The 24513-nt window shown below is 66.4% G+C and overlaps 1 protein-coding gene across 1 annotated transcript in view; it reads right to left on the bottom strand.

Moving 5' to 3' along the window:
* Window positions 1–24513, bottom strand: part of DCHS1 (dachsous cadherin-related 1) — a 40792-nt gene that overhangs the window by 14331 nt on the left and 1948 nt on the right. Inside the window, exons 2-7 of the mRNA XM_064144092.1 lie at window positions 20038–21846; window positions 4738–4926; window positions 4412–4643; window positions 3263–3499; window positions 1219–2232; window positions 114–301 (exon numbers count right to left, since the gene is read on the bottom strand). Coding sequence (XP_064000162.1) covers window positions 114–301; window positions 1219–2232; window positions 3263–3499; window positions 4412–4643; window positions 4738–4926; window positions 20038–21789 — 3612 coding nt within the window. The 5' untranslated portion in view covers window positions 21790–21846. The remainder of the gene's footprint in view (window positions 1–113; window positions 302–1218; window positions 2233–3262; window positions 3500–4411; window positions 4644–4737; window positions 4927–20037; window positions 21847–24513) is intronic.

Raw genomic sequence — 24513 nt, 5'->3', positions numbered from 1 at the left:
CGCGGGCCAGACCCCCCAGCGGCAGAGCCCTCTGCGCCCCGCGCCCGGGGGCCGCTGCCAGCAGCGTGCCCACCTCGCCCGCAGTCCCCTGCCCGCCCCGAGCCCGCGGGTACCTGCAGCGGCAGCTCCGGGCCCGCGGCGCGGTGCAGGAAGCTCGGAGCGTTGTCGTTCTGGTCCAGCACCGTGACGAGGACGGTGCCCGTGGCACTGCGCGGCGGCGCTCCGCCGTCCGCCACCACCACCAGCAGCTGGTGGCTGGACTGCAGCTCCCGGTCCAGGCTGCGCCGGGTGCTCAGCTCCCCTGCAGCGGCGGAGGGGCCGCGGCTCAGCCAGGAGCCTGCGCCGCAGGGAGCGCGGCCGGGCGAAAGCAGCCTCCCGCTCTGCCGCCGGCCAGGCCCCGCCCGCCGCTGCCCACCCCCCTGGGCACCGGGCCGGTGGCACCGGGCTGGGGGGACCCTGCGAGGTTACCTCGGCCAAACCCCGCAGTGAGCAGGGACACCTCCAGCTAGAGAAGGCTGCCCAGGGCCACGCCAAGCACAGGATGGCTCAGGTGGAAGGGACCTCAGAGCTCATTTCCTCCAGCCCCTGCCACGCGCAGGGACCTCTCATCTGCACTCAGCTGCCCAAGGTCTCATCCAGCCTGGCCTTGGACACCCCCAGGCAGGAGGCATCCACAGCCTCCCTGGGCAGCCTGTTCAAGAGTCTCACCACCCTTGGACTGAAGAACTTCTTCCTCAGCTCCACTCTAACCCTGCTCTGCCTCAGCTCCAAACCATTCCCCCTTGCGTGTCTCCAAACACCCTCAGGCAAAAGTCCCTCTGCAGCCTTCCTGCAGGCTCCCTTCTGCTCTTGGCAGCAGCTCTGAGGTCACCCCAGAGACTCCTCCTCTGCAGGCTGCACCCCCCAACTCAGCCTGTGCTCACAGCAGAGCTGCTCCAGCCCCTGGCTCATCTTTGTGGCCTCCTCTGGCCTCATTCCACCAGCTCCTTGCGGTGATGGAGACAGAGGCCTGGAGAGTGTTCAAGGCGAGGTCTCAGCAGAGCAATTCTGACCCTGAATGTCTGCAGGGATGAGGCCTCGACCACCTCCCTGGGCAGCCTGTTCCAGAGCCTCCCCACCCTCGCAGTGCAGAACTTCTCCTGATGTCCAGCCTAAGTCCCCTGCCCCCATCCCACCAGCACAGGCCCCTCTGGCCGGCTCCGGCTGGGCAGCCCTCACCTGTTTGGGGGTGGATGAGGAAGGCAGGGTCGGGCGGTAGCAGGCGGTAGGAGAGGCGACTGTTCTGCCCTGCGTCGCGGTCGGTGGCCGCCACCCGCCCCACGCCGCTGCCAGGGGCCTGGTTCTCAGGCACGGTGAAGAAGTAGCGCTCCTCGCTGAGTCGCGGGCTGTTGTCATTCTCGTCGGTGATGCTGACCCTCACGGTGCTGCTGCCAGTCCTCCGTGCCTCACCCGCACCACTGCCCGCTGAGGCCAGTACCGTCAGCACATACAGGTCCCGCGTCTCGCGGTCCAGGGCGCTCTTGACGTAGAGCCAGCCGCTGTCTGGCGCGATGCCGAAGCTGGCGGCATCGCCGTCCGCACGCAGGTGGTAGGTCAGGGTGGGTGCCTCGGCGTCGCGCGCCAGCGCCCGCACCTGCAGGAAGCGGGTGGCCACGGGCACGCCCTCCCGCAGCTCCACGCGGTAGGTGAGTGTGTCGAAGACGGGGCCGTGGTCGTGCTCAGCCTGCACATGCACCAGCAGCGTGAAGGTGGAGCTGAGCTGGGGCACGCCGCCGTCGCGAGCCACAATCACCAGCTCGTAGCCTGCGCCGGCCTCGTACTGCAGGGCCCTGGTGAGCCGCACCACACCCGAGGAGTGCTCCACAGCAAAAGCACCATCACCGCCCACCGCCAGCTCGAAGTTGACCTGGCCATTGGCACCACTGTCACGGTCCTCGGCCTGCAGCGTGTAGACGGTGGTGCCGGGCTGCGTGGCCTCGGGCAGCAGGATGGAGTCGGCGGGGCCGGGGAACAGCGGTGCATTGTCGTTGACGTCTGACACTGCCATGCGGACACGCGCGTGGCTGTAGGCTGGCGGGGAGCCGCTGCGCGCCTGCACGTCCAGCGTCAGCGTGGCCTGCGACTCATGGTCCAGGGCCAGGCTGGTGTGGAGCTGCCCAGAGGCCGAGTCGATGGAGAAGTAGCCATGAGGGTCTCCCGAGGAGATGGAGTAGAAGATGTCCTCGGTGTGCCCTGCACACAAGAGAGCAAAGAGGCAGGGCTGAGTCATGTGCCCAGGGCACCTCCTCGGCCCTGCAGAGAGCAGCTGGGCTGGGCGAGCTCCGGGTGGGCACTGCAGAGCAGCACCACGCCGGTGTGCATGGATGGACCCATGAGACAGCAGCATAAGTTCTTCACTCTGAGGGTGCTGGGGCACTGCAACGCATCACCCAGAGCAGCTGCAGCTGCGGGTGCCTCACCCCTGGCAGACCAGGCTGGACGAAGCTTTGAGCAGTGTGGTCTGGCAGGAAGGGATGCAGCTGGATGGTCTTTAGGGTCCCTTCCAACTCTACCCCTTTTGGTTGGAGAAGTCCTTTAAACTCACCCAGTCCAACTCTGCCAAGGCTGGGGCTAAGCCATGGCTCTCATCTCCACACCTCTGCCTCCCTCCAGGGACAGGGCCTCCACCACCACCCTGGGCAGCCTGTGCCAGGCTTTGAGAACCCTTTGAGTGGAGAATTTTCTTCTGATGTCCAACCAAAACCTCCCCTGGCACTATTCCAGGGCATTTCCTCTTGTCCTGTCCCTTATTTCATGGGAGAAGCAACCAACCCTCAGCTGGCTCCAGGCTGCCCACAGGGAGCTGCAGAGCCCCACAAGGTCTCCCCTCAGCCTCCTCTGCTCCAGCCTCAACCCCCCCAGCTCCCTCAGCTGCTCCTCACTTCTCCAGACCCCTCTCCTCCTTCTCCAGACCATTGCCCAGCTTTGGTGCCCTCCTCTGGCCCTGCCTCAAGCCCTCAAGGTCTTTCTGGCCCTCAGGGGCCCAAGCCTGCCCCCAGGCTTCCAGCTGTGGCCTCCCCAGTGCCCAGGCCAGAGGCTCCATCCCTGCCCTGCTCCTGCTGCCCACACCATTGGTGCTCCAGGCCAGGCTGATGGTGCCCTTCCTGCCCACCTGGGTACTCCCTGGTTCATCTCCAGCTGCTGACACCAATCCTCCTGGTCGCCCCCCAGGTTATTTCCCACAGAGGGTCAAGTGGCTGCAGACAAAGGCCCAAGCCCATACCTGGAGGGTTCTGTGCCCGCACAGCCCCTACACTGGCGCCCAGGGGCACGTCCTCGGGCACAGTGAAGAAGTACTGGGCTTGCTCAAAGACCGGGGGTGAGACGGTGCCCTCCACGATGCTGATGTTCACCCGGGCACTGGGCTGGGCCTGCAGGCCCCCACCGTCCTGCGCGGCAATCACCAGCTGCACCAGGGTGTTGGCTTTGCCACTCAGGGACCATGACAGTGAGATGACACCTAGGGAAGAAGGCAGCTCAGAGGGCACTGTGCCTGACTGGTACTTGGCAACAGGAAGGGGACAACCCATGCCCTCGGGCAGAAGACCCAAGTGGGTAGCGCAGCAAGGAGGTCCCAGCAGGGAGCTGAAGAAGGGGAACCCCTCTAGGGCAGCCTCCCCCGGTCCTCCTTTGCCAGCCTCCAGCCCCGAGATGGACAGTGGTAGGGCCTGAAGGCAGTGAGCCAGAGAGGAGGTCTTGGGAGAGGGGAAGGAGGGAGCAAGGCTGCAATATGGGGCATGGGGCCAGGGTCACCACAGCAGCTGGCATCTGGGCTGTGGGGAGGCTGCTGGAGGAAATGCAGGACTGAAGGACATCTGCTTGCCCTGGCTCATGCCAGTCACCTTCTGGGGGCCTGGGGACCAGCACGGAGAGGCCTTAGACACCTGTGCTGAGCATGGGAACCTGCTCATCCCATGGCACCACCTGCCAATGCCCTCCCCTCCCCAGCAGGAGCTGCTCTGGCTCTGACAGCCAAAGTAGGGCAGAGTAGAGGCAGAATGCATCAGATGGGCGGCACCAAGCATGACAGAGGGGCAAAGGTGGCACTGAACTTTAGGGAAGGAGGGGAAGCTGAGCCAGGAGAGGAGGTAGCTAGGCAGGGACAAGAATGGAGGAGGCCACAGCAGGCAGCACGTGGGGGGAACGGTTAGACAGGGACAGAGACAGGACAGAAGCGGCGCAGGAAGAAGAACTCAGAGCTCAGAGGCCGAGGCTGGACACGGCTGGCAGCAGCGGGAGGAGCTGGGGCTGGGGAGATGCAGTGAGGAGGGGAGCAGGCACCTCCGGTGGCACCACACCACCGAGGGGCCAAGCCCCGGGCCCCGCAGCCCCACGGCCCCCCGCGCGCTGCCCGCCCGCCCCCGCCCCTCACCCGTGTCCTGGTTGAGGGCGAAGAGCGGGGGCGAGTTGCCCCGCAGGATGCTGTAGGACACCTGCCCGTGCGGGCCCTCGTCCTTGTCGTGCGCTGCCACGCGCAGCACGGCCGTGCCAGGCATGCTCTGCGTGCTGAGGCTGGCAGCGTACTCCAGCGGGTAGAACACGGGGCGGTTGTCGTTGATGTCCTCCAGGAACACCTTCACGTACACCATGGAGTTCAGGCCGCCCTGCGGAGCGAGCAGAGTGGCGCCGGTGCCCGGGGCAAGGGCGGGAGCCGCCGTGCCCGTGCCCGGCGCAGCGCCGCGGCCGCCCCCGCCTCACCCCGTCCACCGCCGTGACGGTGAAGTCGAAGGCGGCTGTGCCCTCGTCGCGGTCCAGCGGCTGCGCGGTGCAGAGCTGCCCGGTGTCCTTGTCGACGCGGAACTGCGTGGGCACCACGCTGCCGATGCCAGAGCCGATGGAGTAGGAGAGGGACCCAAAGGCGCCGCTGTCTGCATCCGTGGCCGTCACCTGGGCGAGGGGGGCACCAGGTCAGCGGCGCCGGCGGCAGAGACCCCCGGGGCAGCCCCAGTGCACTACCAGCCCAGAACCCCGCACTGCCCTCTGCTCCGTGGCCCCACCGCCGCCTGTCCTGCATCCACAGACTGGCAGCTGCCACCCCAGCCCCACCAGCCCTGTCCCTGCCTTCCTCTGCAGCCCCCCAGGGCCTCTGATGGCCTCGCTGCCTGCAGGCCGTGCCCGGGACAGTGCCACACGCAGCTGTGGGGCACCTCCGGACAGGTCTCTGCTGTGCTGGTCGCTGCGAGGGCACACATTAGTGGCCTCTGTGCCCTGCTCCGGGGGGAGCCTTGCGCAGGAGACACTTCCCCCCCTGCTGCTCAGTGCAACAACCAGGCAGAGCCACACGGAGAGGGGTGCGGGGGGGCCAAGCCTCACCCAGATGCCAGGGCAGCAGCCCGGAATCCCTGTGGCACCCTGCTCGGCCGCCCAGCTGCGGGCACGGCCCCGCGCTGCTCGCAGCCCGGAGCCAGCAGCCCCGGGCTCAAGGGAGGCCGAGCGAGGGGGGCATCGCCCAGGGCCAGGTGAGCCGCGGCCCCTGCGGCGCTGCCCAGGGCCGGTCCCGCGGCGCTCCGCGGAGAACAGAGCGCGGCCGGAGCCAGCGGCGGCTGCCCGGGCGGCGAAGCCGAGTTCGGCACCGGTAGCCGCGGCCCCGCCCCGGGGAGACCCGCGCCGAGAGGGCCCGGCCGGGGGCTGCGGGGCCGCCTGGCTGCTGGCAGGGCCCGGCTGAGCCACGCACCCGAGCACACAAACCCGTGGGCACGCTTCAGCCCCACGCTCCCACGGGCACCCAGGTGAGCGCAGGGGATGGTGAGGCCAGGGGAGAAGGAAAGCCCAAGCAGGAGCAGGGACATCGCCCCCGGCCCTGTGCTAGCACCGCACGAAGGGACACAGCTCCCGAGGGGCCCTGCCCAGCTCTGCTGCCCAGGGACCCACAGCTCCCTTGGCATCCCCTGACAGCTCTCCTGCCTGGGTGGGAGGGGACGCCCGAGGGGAGCAGCTCCCACTGAACATCCCCACGCTGAGCACCCCCACGCTGAGCACCCTCATACCGAACATCTCCACACTGAGCACTGTCATACTGAGCACCCCCACGCTGAGCACCCTCATACTGAACATCCCCATGCCAAGCACTGTGCTCCCCATCTGCAGCAGCTGCACCCCAAGCCTGCAGCAGCTGCCAGAGGCACCTCAAAGAGGAAACGGTCCCCTGTGCCTCCTCCCCCAGCTCAGCAGCCTCCTCCTGTGCACCCCAATCCCCTCCACTGTGGAGCTGCTCCCCAGGAGTCCAAGCCTGACCTCAGTGGCCCTACTGGAGCCCCTGCTCAGGCTCCTCGCAGGATGCGGCACTGGTGTGACAGTCCCAGTGCAGAGCCCTGTACCATGCTGGGCTCAACTGCTGCTGTGCTCCGCCACTGCAGACGGCAGCGCAGCGCAGACTGGTCACTGCAAGCGGCTCTGTGACAACCTTCCAAAGCTTCTCCAGGAGCTGCTTCTCCCTCTGGACACATCTCAGATCCACCTCAGCACCACCAGGGGTAACTGCACGCAGAGGCAGGAGATGCCCCATGACTGGCACCAGCCCGGGTCAGGTTGTCTGGGGCTCTGAGCTCCCTGCTCTCCCTGGGGATGACACTGCTGCCTACAGGGCTGGTACTCGGTGGCCTTGGAAGGTCTCTCCAGCCAAAGGCAGCCTGGGGTTCTAACCCTGCAGCAGAGCAGGACATTGTTCTTAGGCTCTCTGGGCTCTGGTGCTCCTGCTTCAGCCTCACTCCCCCACCATAACTATCCTCTGATAGTCACCACCCTGAGACAGACACCCCCAGAAGAAGCCACCTGGAAATCCAGATTTCAGGAGCAGGGCAGGAGCAGAAGAGCTCTCCGTGGGATGCTTACAGCATCCCCTCCTGACTGCTCCCTGGCACCCAGAGCTACCTCCTGGGAGGGCTCATAGAGTCTGGCATCAGCACCAGACCTGCTGCAGAGCCAGGGCAAGGCATCATGGAATCACTGAGTCATTTGGGCTGGAATGATCTTGGAGATGATGGAGTCCAAGCATGGCCCCAGCACTGCCCCAGTACCCCAACCCATGTCCCTCAGCTCCGTGGCTTTGAAACCCCTCCAGGGATGGAGACTCCACCACTGCCCTGGGCAGCCTTGGCCAGCCCCTCAAAGGGAAGAAAAGTTCCTCCTTCACCCTTCAGCTCCTCACCCTGCTGTGGGTGAGCTCCACCGCAACCCTGCCATACCAGTCCCCAGGACATCCAGGAGAGGTCAGATTGCTGCTGCAGCCACCGCTCACCCGAGGGGAGATGTCCCCAGGAGCACATCTCAAGCAGGGCTGCAGGGACCTTTCGAGGTCAGCTTTAAAGGAGCAGCTCAGAGCCTCAGCTCAGCACAGGGGGGCTGGAAGCATACAGAGGGCTCCGGGCACAGCTCTCCTGCCCACAGCCTCTGAGTGTGTGCCATGGCATGAGACTGGCACCAGCCCAGGCTCAGCAGAGCACAGCAAAAGCCCTGATGGGTCTGGGCTGTCCTGGAGGCTGCTGAGGGGAAGCACAAGGTCGGGTCAAGCCCAGGCACAACAGAGTCCTCGGTCCGTCCGGGATGGGAGGCTGGGAGCAAGGTCTGCAGTGCACACTGCACGGAGTGGGACCCAGAAGTGAGAGGGGAACGGGGCCGAGCTGTCCAGGGCCAGCTCAGGAGGCACCAGCAGGGCTGGCGAGGCTCCAGCTCTGAACCTGCAGGCCCCCGGCACCCTCACCTCTGCCTGGACCTCAGCCAGGGCCGGGATGGCTGTTCCCAGGAGCGGCTACATGAGCAGCAGGGAGCAGAGAGGGCTGCAGCTAGGAACAGGCCACCTGCAGTAGCTGGCAGGGCCAGCGAGCAGGATGAGCTGTGCTGCCCAGCGCCGCGGGGTCCTCCTGCCCGCTCCGGCCACCTGCGGCAGCTGGCAGCGTCCCCAGGAGACCAGGAGCAGAGCCAAGGAGCTGTGTCCTCTGTTCCCGAAGCGCTGCTCCTAGCCTAGCCCGGCTCTGCCCTGGCAGGACCAAGGTAGGGCTGTTCACTGGTGTCTAGACCGGGCCCACCCACCCCTGCCTGGAGAAGCCAGCTGCAGGTCAGAGCCTTCCCTGGCCCCGAGCTCTGCTGCCCTGCCATGCAGGACGCCCCCTCGAGAAGATCCTCTCCCACCCGGAGGTGGTGGCTGCAGGACACATCCTGCTCCTGCAGCACTCAGCTCCCTGGTTCCCAAGAGCAGGAGGCTGAGGGCCCCGCAGGGCATCCTCCACCCCAGCAGAGCTTTCTGAGCAGGTTTCTGCTGCTCCCCCACCTCTCGGCCTGGCCAAGCTGTGCTTGGCTGAGAGCTTGGTGCTGCTCTGCAACCTGCTGCAGCTGTGCATGGCACAGGGACCACAGCTGCCCTTGCACCTTGGCCTCCCATCTGCTCCTGGGACAGCCCAGGCCAGAGTCCACCCAGCCCAGACAGCTCTGGACACAGGCCAGGCCGGCCAGCCCAGCCAGGGGTGGCACAGAAGTGGATCTGCTGCCCAGCAGCGGGGACAGCTGGCCCAGGTGGGCTCACTGGTGGTGGCCTTGGCTGCCATGCCAGGAAGCAGCAGTGGGCAGTGGAGTCCAAAGGAGCGAGGAAGGAGAGGACTCAGGATCCTCAAGGGGTCTCCCGAGGAAGAAAAGCAGCAGAGCACAGAACTGCGGTACCCACGTGGGGCTGGGGCAGCCAGGAGGGGCTCCACTGGAGGCAAAGGCAGCTCAGGCAGCTGGCAAGGCCAAGGCCAGTGCCCTGCAGGCAGGAGAAGATCCCAGCTCCAGAAGGACAAAGAGACACCAGCAGATGACCTTGGCTGAGCAGGCAGCTCAGAACTAAGCTGCAGAGGCAGCAGATGGGAGGTGACTGCAGCAGCTCCAGAGCAGGGACTCTGGACAGTGCCAGGCAGGGGACAGCGTCAGGGGAGTCAACCTTCTGCTGGGGCTAAGACCTGGGCAGAGAGCCAGGGGTGCCAGGAGGAGCCTCCACCACAGCCTCAGTGGCAGAAGGATGGAAAAGCTCTTTCTGGACACAGGGTGACATGGTGAGAGCAGCCAGCTCCTGCTCCAGGGGGTGCCACAGGTCCCTGTGGCTTTGGCAAGGGCTCTGGTCCAGGCAGGGATGAGGCCCAGTCCAGGCAGGGCTTCCTCCATGCCACTTGCCCACGTGGAGCCCAGCGGCAATGGCTGCTGCCAGCATTGGCCTCACCCTTCCAGAGGAGGTGGGGCAGGGAGGTCCCTGGCAAGCAGGACAGCAAATGCTGTCCCCCACCTTCAAAGAAGGCCAGAAGGAGACCCGAGGAGCCTGGCTTTGGCCGCTGGGAGAACCCTGGGACGAGTCCTGCTGGAGCCATGCCCTTGGCTGCACGGCAGAGCCAGCGCAGGGTCACCCTCCTGTGCTTCCTGCACCGCAGTGCTGCGACCCCGACAAGGGATGGCAGCTGTGGGGGACAACTGCCTGGGCACTGAGAAGGACCTTGACAGCTTCTCTCACTGTTCTGCTGCCCAAGGCAGGATGTGCCCCACAGCATCCTCCTGGCCGAGATAGGGATGTGCTGGGTGGGCTGTGCTGGAGGGGGAGAGGCTGGGCAGGAGCCAGCAGTGGTCACTGCCAGCCCAGCAGCCAAGGGCAGCCTGGGCTGCATCCACAGCAGCATGGGCAGGGATGGAGAGAGAGGATGCTGCCCCTCTGCTCTGCTCTGGGGAGCCCTCAGCTGCAGGGCTGGGGCCAGCCGTGGGGCCCCCAACACAAGAGAGACCTGGACGTGAGGGAGAGGGTCCAGAGAAGGCCATGAAGGTGCTCCGAGGCTGGAGAAGCTCTGCTGTGGGTCCAGGCTGAGGGAGCTGGGGGCTTCAGCCTGGAGAGCAGAAGGCTCCAGAGAGACCTCAGAGCAGCCTCCAGCACCTAAAGGGGCTACAAACAGGCTGCAGAGACTGTCCCCAAAGGCCTGCAGGGACAGGAGCAGGGACAATGGTTCGGGCCTGGAGCAGAGCAGGTTTCAATTGGATGTGAGGAGCAAGTTCTGCACCAGAAGGGTGCTGGAGCGCTGCAGCAGGTTGCTCAGGTAGGTGGCTGAGGCTCAGCAGGGCTCTGGGCAGCTGGAACTAGTGGAGGATGTCCCTGCTAGCTGCAGGGGTTGGACTGAGTCACCTCTGGAGGTCTGAGTTACAGCCTGGCAGGCCGGGGCTGGGCGCAGAGGGCGGCAGCTCCGGAGCTGTGCTCTGCCCGGCGGTGGGTGACAAGTGCAGCACCACGGGGACCAGCCCGGGGACCTCTGGAACTGAGCATCTTGCGCAGTGGCCTAGCCCGGGTCCGGGCGAGCAGGACCTGAGCCACGGGGCACAGCGACAGCAAGAACAGCCCAGCAGCACCTCGGCTGGGGCGGTGCGGGAGCGCCAGGGCCAGCCCTGGCTAAACTCCATCCCCACACCGAGTTCTGGGCCCCCAGCACAGCAACGACCTGAGCAACGGTGTGGCGAGCTCAAGGGGTGCCCAGCGAGCCGGGGAGGGGCTGCAGGACCTGTGCTGCGAGAGGCTGCTGAGCCTGGGTCTTCACAGCCTCCAGCAGCAGCGGGGCCCAAGGCCCAGCTGGCAGCAGAACTTCAGCCTGGAGGCAGGGGAGAGGCTGTGAGGTCCCTCTGGGACCATCCAGCTCTGGAGCACGCTGCCAAGCGAGGCTGTGCAGCCTCCTCCAGCTACTGAAGAGGCTGTGAGCAGCCTGGCCTGACCCCACCACTGTACCACTCAGGACCAGGGGGTGGGCAGAGACCTCCCAAGACGCCTCTAGTCTGGAGCATGCTGTGAGTCAGGCTCCAGCTGCTGCAGCCCTCCCCCAGCACAGGCTGCGGGACAGCAGTGGAGGACACCAGGAGGCCCTCACTCTGCTGCGGAGGACCCTTCTGGGCTGCTCCTCGGCCAGCGCCCAGGGCAGCCCCCCCCGGGTGACCCTTGCCCTGCACGCTGCGGGGTCCTCCTCCTGGGGTCCACAACACTCTATACCCAGCAGCAGTGCTGGGTTTGCTGCAGCAGTCCCGGCACGGGGGGGCCGGAATGGACCTCTGGAGACCTCCCAGCCCAGCTCCCAGCTAGAGCAGGGCCGCCCACAGCAGGCTGTGCTGGCGTCCAGCCAGGCCCAGCAGCAGATGCTCCCTGCCCTCTTCTCCCACCACACACGGGCCAGGGCCCTGCGCCGCACCCTGCTGCTCCTCTGTGCAGTGTCCTCACATGCCCTCGGTGCCAGGGGCCGCAGGACTCGCTGGGCGCCCCTCACCCACCCAGAGCCACGCAGCAGCCTCACCCCTCCTGGCGCCGCCGCGGTCCTGCAGCCCCCTCACCACCCTGCAGCCCACGGCAGGGTCACAGCATGCTCGGGTCCAGTGGGAGCTGCAGGGGCAGACTCCCAAGAGGTCCAACCACCGGGACCTGCACCTCCCCGCCCCACGAGCAAGCAGCAGGACCTGCACCTCCATCCCTCAGCCTCACCCTCCTGCATCCCTACCCTGGTTTCACTGCGCCATCACCCAGCCTGAGCCTGGCCAGCAGCTCCTGGACGTCTGCCCCAGGACCTTTCGCAGCTCCAGCACCAGAGTCCATCCCTCAGGAATCCTTTGCCCACTCTTGGGTCCTAGCAGGGGCAGAGCCTCCAACGAGAGAAAGCATTCAGAGAGTGCCAGTGTGGAGGGGTGTCAAGGACCTGGAGCCCACCCAAACCGACCTCCCTGCTCCAGCAGGACACCCAGGGCAGCTTGCCCAGGGGCACCATGGCCTGAGGGGGTTGGAAGCTCTCCAGAGAAGGAAACTCCACAGCATCTCTGGGCAGCCTGTGCCAGGCCTCCAGCACCCACACCCCAACCAACCTTCTCCTCCCTCCCTCATGGGGGAAGGGAGGAAGACAAAGAGGTGGATGGATGGATGGATGGGTGGGTGGATGGGATGGGTGAGTGTGTGGGTGCGTGGGTGGATGGGTGGGTGGGTGGATGGATGGGCAGGTGTGTGGGTGGGTAGGTGCGTGGGTGGGTGGATGGATGGATGGATGGGTGGGTGGGTGTGTGGGTGGATGGATGGATGGGCAGGTGTGTGGGTGGGTACGTGGGTGGGTGGGTGGATGGGTGGGTGGGTGGGTGTGTGGGCGCATGGGTGGATGGATGGATGGGTGGATGGATGGATGGGCAGGTGTGTGGGTGGGTACGTGGGTGGGTGGATGGGTGGGGGGGTGGGTGTGTGGGCGCATGGGTGGATGGATGGATGGGTGGATGGATGGATGGGCAGGTGTGTGGGTGGGTAGGTGCATGGGTGGATGGGTGGGTGTGTGGGCATGTGGGTGGATGGGTGGATGGGTGGGTGTGTGGGTGCATGGGTGGATGGATGGATGGATGGGTGGGGGTGTGGATGGATGGATGGGTGGGTGGGCAGAGCAGCTGACCCCCACGCTGAGGTTCTGATCTGCACCCTCAGCCCCATGCTGGGGTGCTCAGCTCTATGAGACAAGTCCTCCCCTTCCCACAGACCCATCTAGAGGATCTCAAACACAAACCAGAGCCCCCCCCAGCACAGCCAGCCCCTGCCTGCCTGGCCTGCTCCTGCCCATGTGCCCCCACAGCCCCCCAGGAGCACGTCCTGGCAGCTCGGGCATGGTCCCTGCGCCCCCACTGCCGGTGAGCACGGGCAGCAGCAGCAGCAGGCAGCAGCAGGCAGCAGGCATGGACTCCTCTGGAGCCCTGCCCTGGCTGAGGCTCTGCTGTGCAGATGTTGCGCTGTGGCTTTGGCAAACATCTGGCTCTGGGCTGCCGCCCCTGCGAGTGACGACTCCGGGTGGGAGCGGAGGGGAGGCTGGCGCCAGTGTGGTCACCACTCCCACGCATGGCTGCCGCCACCGAGCACCCACCAGCCCCTGCCTGCCCAGCCTGGCACTGCTGCTGACCAGCCCAGGGCAGGCGGGCAGCAGCTGTGGCTATTTCGGGAGCCGGCTCTGCTTCTGGGGCCATGCCAGCCCCCAGCATGCCCAGGCCCTGCGGGACACGGGGGTCAGGGCTCGGTCCCAGCCAGCGCCTGGCACACGTGGCTGAGGCGAGGGGCAGACCCTCAGCTCCCTGTGGGGAGCCCCGGGCGCAGCCACTGGCACTGCAGGCTACCCACAGCTGCCGGGCACGGGCAGACCTCTGCCTGGCACAGCCACAGCCTTGGCACGGCCACGTGCAGGGCTGCCATGGCCATGCCCAGCAAGGTGTGGAGGAAAGGGCAGCCTGCAGCCTCCAGAGCTGCTCCAGAATGGGGCACAGCCCTGTGTTTTGGGGGGGAGGGGGGGGCGGTGGTCTGATCTCAGACACTGGCAGGAGGCAGGACTGTGGTGGGTGAGGCTGGGCACAGGCACAGGAGCCAAGGGCAGATCCTTGCCCATCTGGCGGTGCCAGTGCCTCTGAGCATGGGGCAGAGCAGGGCATGGAAAGGCAAGAAGCAAGTCTCAGCGATAGGCTCAGGCACCCCAGTGCCCTCTCTGGGGGGGGTACCAGCAAGTCAAGTGGGGACTGCAGCACGGAGCTGCTGGGCACTGGAAGTTAGTGGGCACTGAGGGCCCCAAAGCAGCACGAAGGGGCTGGGCAGCTGAGCAGAAGGGAGAGCCTCAGGCTCTCAGCAGCAGTGCCCAGGGTAAGAGCCTCAAGTGAGGCAGCAGTCATACAGGTTGCCATGCCAGGGTCTGCGGGGCACTGGTGCCAAGAGGGGCTCCAAAGCAGGGTGCTAAGTTTCAGCTGGGCATGGCAGCAGGGACAGCTCCCAGAGCAGGTCTGCACCAGGAGGTGGCACATGGCGAGGCGAGAGCTGGGTGAAACTGGGGCAGCAGGACAAGAAGAGGGCATGGGGGCAGGGCAAGGGCCAGAGAGCTGCCCTGGCGGATGCCAGGTGACAAGAGCTGGCAGCAGCCGATGTTGTGGGGAGAAGAGAGGGAGCAGGACTGCGGGATGGGACCGGGGACACACTGAGGGGCTGCGAGGCAAGGAGCCAGGCTGGGGGCCAGGCATGGGATGGGAGGTGCAGGGACTGGCACCTTGGAGGGCAGCTGGCACACGTGTGGGGCTGTAGCTGGACACGGTGGGGGGGAGGAAAAGGAGTTCCAATGGGCCATGGGATGAAGCAGGGGTGAGGGAAGAGGGGCAGCGGCGGAAGACTGGGGAAGGCGTGAAGAGAGGAGGCGTGCGAGGGGCTGGAGGCGGAGCAGAGCAGGGGGGAGGGCAGCGAGAGGGGCTGAGGGAGCAGCGAGAGGGGCTGGGGGGGCAGCTAGAGGGGCTGGGATAACGCAAGAGGGGCTGGGGGGGCAGCGAGTGGGGCTGAGGGAGCAGCGAGAGGGTCCGGGGGAGCCAAGAGGGTCCGGGGGAGCAGCAATGAGAGGGTCTGGGGGAGCAGCGAGAGGGTCCGGGGGAGCAGCAGCGAGAAGGTCTGGGGGAGCAGCGAGAGGGTCGGGGGAGGCAGTCAGAGGGTCTAGGGGAGCCAAGAGGGTCTGGGGGAGCAGCAGCGAGAGGGTCTGGGGGAGCAGCGAGAGGGTCTGGGGGAGCAGCGAGAGGGTCTAGGGGAGCAGCGAGAGGGTCCGGGGGAGCAGCAGCGAGAGGGGCTGGGGCCCCTGGGCTGCAGTGGGAAGCTGCTGGCGCTGCAGGGAGCGCTGCTCGCATCCAGCAGGCGCTGGCGGCGGTGCCAAGCGCAGGAGGAGGCTGCTGGCAGCGCCAGGAAATAGCTTTCGCAGGAATTTGGACGCGGCGCAGCTCTCCTGGCGGCAGCGGCAGCGGCAGCGCAGCGCCTGCGCTGCCTCCCGCTCCGCGCCGGCCCCAGCGCCGCCCATGCACCCGCTGTCTGCTGCCCACCGCCTGCACTCTGCCAGCCTGGCGCATCCCAGGCCTGGCACCTTTCTTCAAGCAGGGGAGGCCTCGGCAGCGGGCAAGGGTCTGTAAATAGGTGAACGGTGAGTCCCTGGTGCTGGGCATACAGCACCTGCAGCCATGGCCACTCGGCACACCGATACCATGGCCACTGGGCACATTGATGTCATGGCCACCAGGCACACACCTGCAGCCATAACCATTGGGCACACCAATGCCAAGGCCACCAGGCACACCGATGCCTGCAGACGTGGCCACCGGGCACACCAAGGCCATGGCCACCAGGCACAGACTATCTTTGCCCTCCAAGCCCATCCAGTGCAGCCCTCGAGCTCACACCGCAGGTCACCACCAAACCACCTCCCTAAGCACCAGGTCCATGGCTGCCAGAGGTGGAGGTGGCAGCACTGCCCTGGGCAGCCCATGCCAAGGGTTGGAACCGTTCCAGCACAGGAACATTTCCTGACACCCAGCCTGAACCTGCACCATTCCCGCTGCTCCTGTCCCCTGCCACTACCAAGGAGCACCCTGGCACTGCATTCCCGCTGCTCCTGTCCCCTGCCACTACCAAGGAGCACCCTGGCACTGCATTCCCGCTGCTCCTGTCCCCTGCCACTACCAAGGAGCACCCTGGCACTGCATTCCCGCTGCTCCTGTCCCCTGCCACTACCAAGGAGCACCCTGGCACTGCATTCCCGCTGCTCCTCTCCCCTGCCACTACCAAGGAGCAGCCTGGCACTGCATTCCCGCTGCTCCTGTCCCCTGCCACTACCAAGGAGCAGCCTGGCACTGCATTCCCGCTGCTCCTCTCCCCTGCCACTACCAAGGAGCAGCCTGGCACTGCATTCCCGCTGCTCCTGTCCCCTGCCACTACCAAGGAGCAGCCTGGCACTGCATTCCCGCTGCTCCCAAGGAGCAGCCTGGCACTGCATTCCCGCTGCTCCTCTCCCCTGCCACTACCAAGGAGCAGCCTGGCACTGCATTCCTGCTGCTCCTGTCCCTTGCCACTATCAAGGAGCAGCCTGGCACTGCATTCCCGCTGCTCCTGTCCCCTGCCACTACCAAGGAGCAGCCTGGCACTGCATTCCCGCTGCTCCTCTCCCCTGCCACTACCAAGGAGCAGCCTGGCACTGCATTCCCGCTGCTCCTGTCCCCTGCCACTACCAAGGAGCAGCCTGGCACTGCATTCCTGCTGCTCCTGTCCCTTGCCACTATCAAGGAGCAGCCTGGCACTGCATTCCCGCTGCTCCTGTCCCCTGCCACTACCAAGGAGCAGCCTGGCACTGCATTCCTGCTGCTCCTGTCCCTTGCCACTATCAAGGAGCAGACTGGCACTGCATTCCTGCTGCTCCTGTCCCTTGCCACTACCAAGAGCAGAGGCTGCCCCCTCCTTGACCCAGCCTCCCCTCAGGGAGCTGCAGAGAGCCATGAAGGCTTCTCTCAGCCTCCTCCTCTCCAGCCTGAACACTCCCTCAGCTGCACCTCCTGCTCCAGGCCCTTCCCAGCCTCACTGCCCTGCTCTGGCCCAGCCCTCAATGTCCTTCCTGGAGCGAGTAGCACAGAACCGAGCACAGCTGGCACTGGTCCTCACACTGCTGCAGTCCTCAGTGTGTGCCCAGCCTTGTGTCCCCTCACAGCCGCCCCCTCCGTAGCCTAAATCCATCAGGATTGTCCATCAGGGTCGTCCATCAGGGTCCTGCCAGTGGCACCGTGCATATGGCCCCTCCTGCAGCTTGTCCCCCGCAGGAGCTGTCCTGGTGCCGTGGGTGCAGCACAGACAGGCCCTGAGAGCACAGGGCAGCACTCGGACCCCTCGGAACGGCACAGTAAGGGTGTGCCAGCCTGGGGGCTCTGGTTTCCTGCCCGCCAGCTGTGTGTGGACACAGAGGCAATGTGCAAGCCCTGGATCCAAACCCGTTCACCCTGGAACTGTGCAAGAACCTGAGCTGCAGAGGGTGACGCTGTAGCAGAAGGGAGCCCCACACAAGGCACCATAGCCTCTGAGGGCAGCACCAGAGCCTGAAGCTCCCCCAAAACCGGCTCAGGCCACCAAGAGCAGCAGAGACGCTCAGACGGGACTGTCCCCAGCCCTGTTCTCGGCTGGGTGCTTGCCGCCCGCCGGGCCCCTGCTCCCCTCCCACCTCGGAGTCGGTTTTGCTGTTTCCTTCGCTCAGCACTGGTCCAGAGGCTGCTGCCCTGGGACCGGCCCGTGGCAAGCACCAGCCTGAGCGCAGGAGGTGTCACCAGATCCTCCTTCTTCCTCAGGAGCATGTCCAGCAAGCCTGTTCTGCCCCTACGGCGGGCACCAAGACCCACCTGGCAGAGGGGATGGGGCACGCAAGGGAGCAGCAGACCTGCAGCCGCTCCTCAAGCCCCTCCTGGCCACTGCCACGGACTCCACAGCTCCTCATCGTTCTGCCCTGCCCACGGGGAGCAGAAGGCGCTGACTAAACCAGGCCTGGTCCTGCAGGGCGCTCTGCTCGGCACCACTGGCAGCCTCACCGGCAGCCTCACCGGCAGCCTCACTGGCAGCCTCACTGGCAGCGCCGGCGGCAGCCGTGGCACACAGACGCCGGGGTGCCGCTGTGGGACACGCTGCTGGCCGCCGCGGTCCCGCCCGGCTCCTCCGCGGCTCTCCAGCGCGGCGCAGCGAGGGGCGGCCGCCGAGCTCCGAGCCGGGCGCTCCCGGGGCGGCTCTGCCCAGCTGCCCGCCCGGGTCCGCTCCCGCGGCGGCGGCTCCCGGCGCAGGGGCAGCAGCCGCGGCTGCCTGAGCCGCCCGCTTCGTGCCGGGGCCACGCGGCGACCTGCGCCCGGCCCGGCCGCGTCCCAGCGCAGCCGAGCCACGGCCGGAGCTGCCCAGAGCCTCCCTCCAGCGCGGCCGGGCCAGCGCCGACCCCTGCGCCGCGCAGCCGAGCTGGCCCCGGCGCTGCGCCTGCACCGCCGCGGCCAGGACCAGCGCCCGGTGCCGCCGCGGCCTCCCGCTTGGCCGGGCGCAGCAGCCGCAGCGCGGCCGCCATTCCGCTGGCGCCTGCGGAAGGGCTCCGCGCAGGACGGCAGGGGAAGGGGCTCGGGGGCCTCTGCGGGGCCGCCTGAGGCTTCCGTGCTCGCCCAGCCACACGCGGCTGCCCCGGGCCTGCCTCTGAGCCCACCCTGGGCACCTTCTGCATCTCCGTCCCCAGCCGCGGTCCTCCCCCGCTGCCCCACGGCACCAGCCGGGACAGAGGAGAACCTCGCTCCGCGCAGACCCTGCCCAGATGTTCCCCCGCCAGGGCTTCCTCCTCAGCTCCCAGCACCTCAGCTGCCCGAGTCGCCTCCCCCCTGTCCCACCCTGCTCCGGGTCCCTGCTCCATTGCCGGGTCCCTACGGAACCACGGAGCGGCTGGGGCTGAAGGGACCACCAAAGGTCCCTGCACTCGGCAGGGATATCTGCACCCGGAGCAGGCTGCTCAGAGCCCACTGCACCCAGACCCGGGATGCCTCCAGGGACGGGGCCTTCCTCCCACCCAGTTCTTCCCCCCCAGCACTCCCAGCCGTGTCCCCTGTGCTCAGCCACTGCACGAGGCCCCCTCCAGCATGCCCATCCCCTCCCACCAGTCCCCATGCCCACGCCCCATGACCCAGCACTGTGCCCACAGACATGCCAGGAGGCACACCTGGAGGCCCTCTCTGACCAGGTTGTGTGAACTCCTCCTGCCTTATGGCCCCAGAATTGCCCCTGCCCATTCCTTCTGGCTCCACGGGCACCGTGCCCTGCGTGGCCCCAGAGCCCTCACCCCAGCACTCCATGACTGCAGCCCCAACCTCCCAGCGCCAGTCTGAATGAGCACCCTGGAGCTGCCCTGGCTGGCACAGCCCTGCTGCCCTGCACACCAGCTCTGCCCTTCGGCCCCACCTCTCCCTGCCCTGCTCTCCAGCAGCCTTCTCTGGAGGCTCAAAACCCACCTGGACACGTTCCTGTGCCAGCTCCCCTGGGTGATCTGCTTGGCGGGGAGGGGACTTTATGATCTCTGGAGGTTCCTTCCAGTCTCCAAGGGCCTGTGGTTCTGTGGCTGTGACCAGCACTCCAGGGCCGGGCTGCGACCGGCCCAGCAAAGGCAGGGCACAGGAAGCTGCCCAACAGAAATGGCATCGGCGCTGGCACCTCTGGAGGTCTGCAGGGCCTGGCACAGGGCAGCACCTCTCCGGCTGGCCCCACGACCTCTCCTTGCACCCAGGTGGACGCAGCACGTGCCGCAGCTCCAAGCGCACCAGGGCACAGACCCGAGCTAATTGGGCATAATTAACGCCGCTGTTCAGAGCCAGCCCGAGGAGCTCAGGCCAGTGACCCCTCGGCGGAGGGGGGAGGCGGCAGCTCCACGGAGGGCTTGCACCACCGCTCAACCCCTCCAGCCTCCTGCTGGCACAGCAGCTCCACCCTGCTGCGAGCACGACCCGGAGCAGCAGTCCCCAGGCTCAGCCGCTGCCACCCAGCCCCGGCGTGCAGAGGGTGTAACGGTGCCCACTCGGAGCATGGGGGGCTCTGCTCCAAGCCTTCCTTCTGCAGCCGCTCCGCACTGCACACTGACAGCTGCACCACGGCCGCTCTGCAGCTGCACCACGGCCACTCCACGCTGCACTGTGACAGCTGCACCACGGCCACTCCACGCTGCACTGTGACAGCTGCACCACGGCCACTCTGCAGCTGCACCACGGCCACTCCACGCTGCACTGTGACAGCTGCACCACGGCCACTCTGCAGCTGCACCACGGCCACTCCACGCTGCACTGTGACAGCTGCACCACAGCCACTCCACCCTGCACCACGGCCACTCCGCACTGCACTGTGACAGCTGCACCACGGCCACTCCACGCTGCACTGTGACAGCTGCACCACGGCCACTCCACGCTGCACTGTGACAGCTGCATCATGGCCACTCCTTGCTGCACCACGACTACTCCTCACTGTACCATGACAGCTGCACCATGACCAGTGTCCACTGCACTAAGACAGCTGCACCACATCCACTGCCCAGCTGCACCATGACAGCTGCCCTGTGACCACTGTCCACGGCAGCATGGCCACTGTGACAGCTGCACCACAGCATTCAGTGCAGGTTCCTCACCCCGAGCTCTCCCTTGCCTGGCCACGTCCTGCTCCAGCTGGGCTGCACCTACCTGCAAGAAGCAGGTCCCGACAGGGGTGTTCTCCTTCAGGGACACGTTGTAGAAGTTGCTCCTGAAGACTGGCTCATTGTCATTGACATCCTGCAGCGCCACGTAGACCACAGCTGAGGAGGAGAGGGCAGGGCTGCCCCGGTCTGTGGCCAGCACGGTCAGCTGAGGTTGAGGGTCCTTCTCGTAGTCCAGCGGGGCAGTGGTGGTGATGATGCCTGTGGTGGGGTCTATGGCAAACCAGGTGGAGTGGGTGTTGTGGCTATGCACGATGCTGTACCGCACCTCCCCGTTGGGGCCCTGGTCCTTGTCCCGAGCTGTCACCTGCAGCACGAAGCTGCCTGGGTACACGACCTCGGGGATGCTCTGCCTGTACTCCTGCTGGTCGAAGAGCGGTGGGTTGTCGTTGACGTCCACAACCTGCAGCACGAAGGCTGACTCCGCCCGCAGCGGGGGCGTCCCCGAGTCGGTAGCTGTCACCCGCAGGTCGTAGGAGTCTCGTTCCTCCCGATCCAGGAGCTGGTCCACACAGATCAGGTAGATGATGTTGTCCTTGGTGGTGAGGGCAAACTTGCCATCACCCCCCTCCAGCGTGACATTGACGTTGGAGTACTCGCCATAGTCCGGGTCGGACACGGAGATGCGCGCCACGTACTGGCCCGGCTGCGCCCCCTCGGAGATCCGCGGGGAGCCGTCCTCGCTCAGGAAGATGATGGTCATGGTGGGCTGGTTGTCATTGTAGTCGCGCACGTGGATGGTGACAAAGGCCGTGCTGATCTCGGGGTGCACAGCCCTGTCCCGTGCCTGCACCACCAGCTCGTGCACCTTCCTCACCTCGTAGTCCAGACCCTTGTTGAGCTTGATGACCCCGGTGCGGGAGTCAATGGTGAAGTACTGGTCAGGGTCGCTCTGCCGCCGGTTGATCTCGTAAATCACATCCCCGTTGTCCCCTTCATCCGCGTCTGAGGCGAAGACCTGCAGGATGCTGCTGCCTGGCCTCAGGTTCTCAGAGATGAGGGTGTGGTAGCGGCTCTGGTTGAAGCTGGGGGCGTTGTCATTGATGTCTTGGATGGACACGTCCAGCGTCATCTGGGTGCTGCGGGGAGGGGAGCCGCCGTCGTAGGCCTCCAGCAGCAGCGAGTAGGACGAGCGGTTCTCCCGATCCAGGACGCCGCCGACCACCAGGTCCAGAAAGAGGACCCCATTGGGCCCCCGGCGTGTCTCCAGGCGGAAGGCCTGCCCCACGTTCCCTCCCCTGATCACGTAGCCCTGCGTGTTGAGCAGGCCGCTGTCAGCATCGAAGGCGGGGTCCAGGGGGAACCTGCTGCCCAGGGGGGTGTGTTCCGGGATCTGGAAGGTGCTGTGCCTCTTGGGGAAGGCCGGAGCATGGTCATTGATGTCATTCACGTGGATGTTCACTTCCACCGTGACGCCCTCGGGGGTGACAGCGATGAAGCTGTAGTGGTCCCGTGCCTCCCGGTCCAGCACGCGAGCCGTCGTGATGATGCCCGTGTTCTCATCGATTACCAGGTCGGTGCTGACCCCGCTGCCCTCCTGTGCCGAGATGAAGTACATGTAGGCGCTGGTGCCGGGGGGCAGGCCGGCGCTGATGTCCCCAATGATGGTGCCGGCCGGCTGCTCCTCGTCTATTTGTAGATCCAGGGTCCCCAGCACGGCCGAGCCCTTCCCTGCCCTCAGGCCGCCGAGAATGAGCAGCTCCAGCAGCAGCACGGCCGAGCCCTTCCCTGGCTCCATGGCCGCTGGTGCGCAGAGCAGGGGGTGGCAGAGTCTCCCTCGCAGCGAGCTCTAATCCTGCAAGGAATGCGGACCAGAGGAGGCTGCTTAGGAGGGAGCAGTGAAGGGAGGACAGGAAGCAAACCCTGCAGAGGCAAGCTGGCCATGGACCCGATGCCCAACAGCTCTGTGCCACCTTCCCCATGCAGGGAGTGAAGGTGGCCATGTGCCAGGGCAGAGGGTGCCCAGCGTGATACAGCACCCAGAGTCAGCCAGACGGGTGACACCAGCCGTGTGCTGCAGCTGGCAGCGAGAGTCCCATCACCAGGCTGTGTCCTACATGGCCAAGCCCTGTCCCCAGCCGCCCGTCCTCCTGGTGGCACCAGAGCCAGCTGCCCACAGCAGGAGGTTCTGTCCGTGCGCAGCCTGCTGCCGGACGGGACAGACGAGTTCAGACACTGGCCAGCCCAGAACCTCCTCACCCTGGAGGAGATGCTCTCAGACTGGGGGAGGCTCAGAGGTGATCATCCAGAGCCCCCCAGCCCTGCCCAGCAGCCTGCCCTGGGGGACCACAAGGATGTGGGTGCCAAGCCCCATGCAGTGCCAACCCGTGAGAGAGCAGAGCTGGAGTGGGCTGGCATCCAGGACATGAATAAATCAGAGGGGGCAGAGGCTGTCCCCAGCTCCGGGAAAGCCCCGACCAGGGCCCATTGTCTGCCCTGGCACAGAGGCCCGCGGATGCCCGGTGCCATGGCGGGCGGAGCGAGGCGGTGGGAATGCGGCGGCTCCCTCGGCAGCGGCAGCTGCTGCTCGGCTCCTGCCGCTCCCACTCCCTTCTCTGCTCCTTTGTCTCCTCCGCTGCTCCTGGCTCCAGCTCCTTCACGCCATTTCCCCCTGCCGAGGCCGCATCTCACTGCAGCGGGGAGGGACGGCCGGGAGCGGCTCGCTGCGGCAGGGGCCCGCTGGGCACGCTCCGGGGGCCTGCAGAGCTGCCCACCCTGCCCGGGGCTGCCCACCCTGCCCGCGAACGCCGGGGCGCAGCGGTCTGCAGGGCTGGTGGTTGCATAAGCTCACTCTTGGCCTCTCTTGAAAGCATCTGCTGAGGTCCCACAGCCACTCAGGATCTGCTGTGGCAGAGCAGGGGGCGGCAGAGCCTCCCCGGCTTGGGGGCTGGAGGGTGCCAGCCCCTCTCGAGCCCTACAGCAGAGCCCTTCCAGGGGCCTCTGGGTGACTCCGGACCAGCTGCTTGGGCTGCCCTTCCCTGTGTAAATCCTGCACCAGCGACAGAAGGAGATTAAAGTTTTGACATCTCAAGAGGTGTTTGCTTGCTCCGTGGGCACCTGGCGTCTGAGTGCCACAGGCAGCACTCTTCTGGCACCCGGTGAGCGTGGACCAGCCACCGGCAGCGCAAGGCAGAGGGCACTTTCACCCCAGGGGCAGCTGGCACCAACCCCTGACCGACCTGCACCCACTGTGGGCAGAGCCTCTCTGCCGGAGGTGCTGAACCCTCCAGCCTCGGAGCCTCTCTCTTGGCAAGGAGCCACGTGGCAGAGCCCAGGGGAGATGGGGACGAGTTGCTGCTTGTGAGGCTTCCGCTGGGCCCGGGAAGAAAATGCTTCCCCACGGGAGCACCTGGACACCAGGATCATGTCCCAGAGCAGGCAGAGGACTGCTCCTCAGCAGACAGTTTAAAGCAAGGTGCTGGGCTAGCTCCTTTCAGCTGCACCACCACCTACAGAGGGTGGACCAGATGGTCCTTGGGGTCTCTTCTGGCCTGGCATCCTGTGGGAGCTTCCCAGCTGGAGGGGCAGCCTCATGGACCCAGACCATGCAGTGCCAGGGAACGAGGCACAGCTTTTCCTCTGCGATGGAGCTGCCCCTTCCTAGCTGCCACCAGCTGCTCAGGTCATGGAGCCACAGGGCAGCAGGTCTGAAGCCTTGGCAGGGCTTAGACCAATGCTGGGCAAAAGGGAGTAGAAAACCTGGGAGAGAGATAAGGCTGAGGACAGCAGGAAGCTGGAAGGTCTTGGGTAGCACCTGGAGCAGATCAGGGCACAGGTATGAGGGACAAAGGCACCTTTCTGGGCACGTGGCCCTGGTCTGACTTGCGATGTGGCTCCGGGGAAGCAAAAGGGAGTGTGGGCTGGGGGCATGGAGGGCAGCAGAAGTGAACACAGGGAGCTTGAGGAGCAGCCCGGAGCTCTGGCACAGGCGGGGACAGACACCCGTGCCCTTGGGCCGGCAGCTGGTGGGGACAGGCTGTGTCAGCTTCTCCCTCCCTGCTCTCGCTGGGCGGTTCCAGGGTCCAGCCAGCCCCGGCAGGCCGTCGGCGGGCAGAGCCCAGGCCGGGCAGGGTGTCCGTGGCACGGGCCGCGCTCCGTGCCGGCGCGGGGGGCAGGGGCAGCACCGTGACCTCGGTGGATGCAGAGTCACCACAGCGGAGCAGCTGCTTCCAATTAGCGGCTCTCAGCGCTCGGGGCTGGCTGGACTGGTCCGGGCTGGGCCCTGGAATGGGAGCCAGGCTCCCTGCTCCCTCCCAGCCGCGGGCACAGCTCCCCGGTGGAGCACGGCAGTGGGAGCTGAGGAGCTGCTGGCAGCAGACTCTGTCCCGGGGTCTCTGGGGCCAGGGCCAGCACCAGGACGTGGCCCAGGAGGGCAGCTACAGTGGAGCCAGCCACACGCACGCCAGCATCTGCTGGCCCAGGGCTGCCTTCAGGGCAGCAAGAGAGCCCAACCCACGCTCAG

Source organism: Pogoniulus pusillus, chromosome 6, assembly GCF_015220805.1.
Source record: "Pogoniulus pusillus isolate bPogPus1 chromosome 6, bPogPus1.pri, whole genome shotgun sequence".
Lineage (NCBI taxonomy): Eukaryota > Metazoa > Chordata > Aves > Piciformes > Lybiidae > Pogoniulus > Pogoniulus pusillus.
The sequence above is the reverse complement of the archived record's forward strand: the minus strand, read 5'-3'. Positions and strand labels throughout refer to the sequence as shown.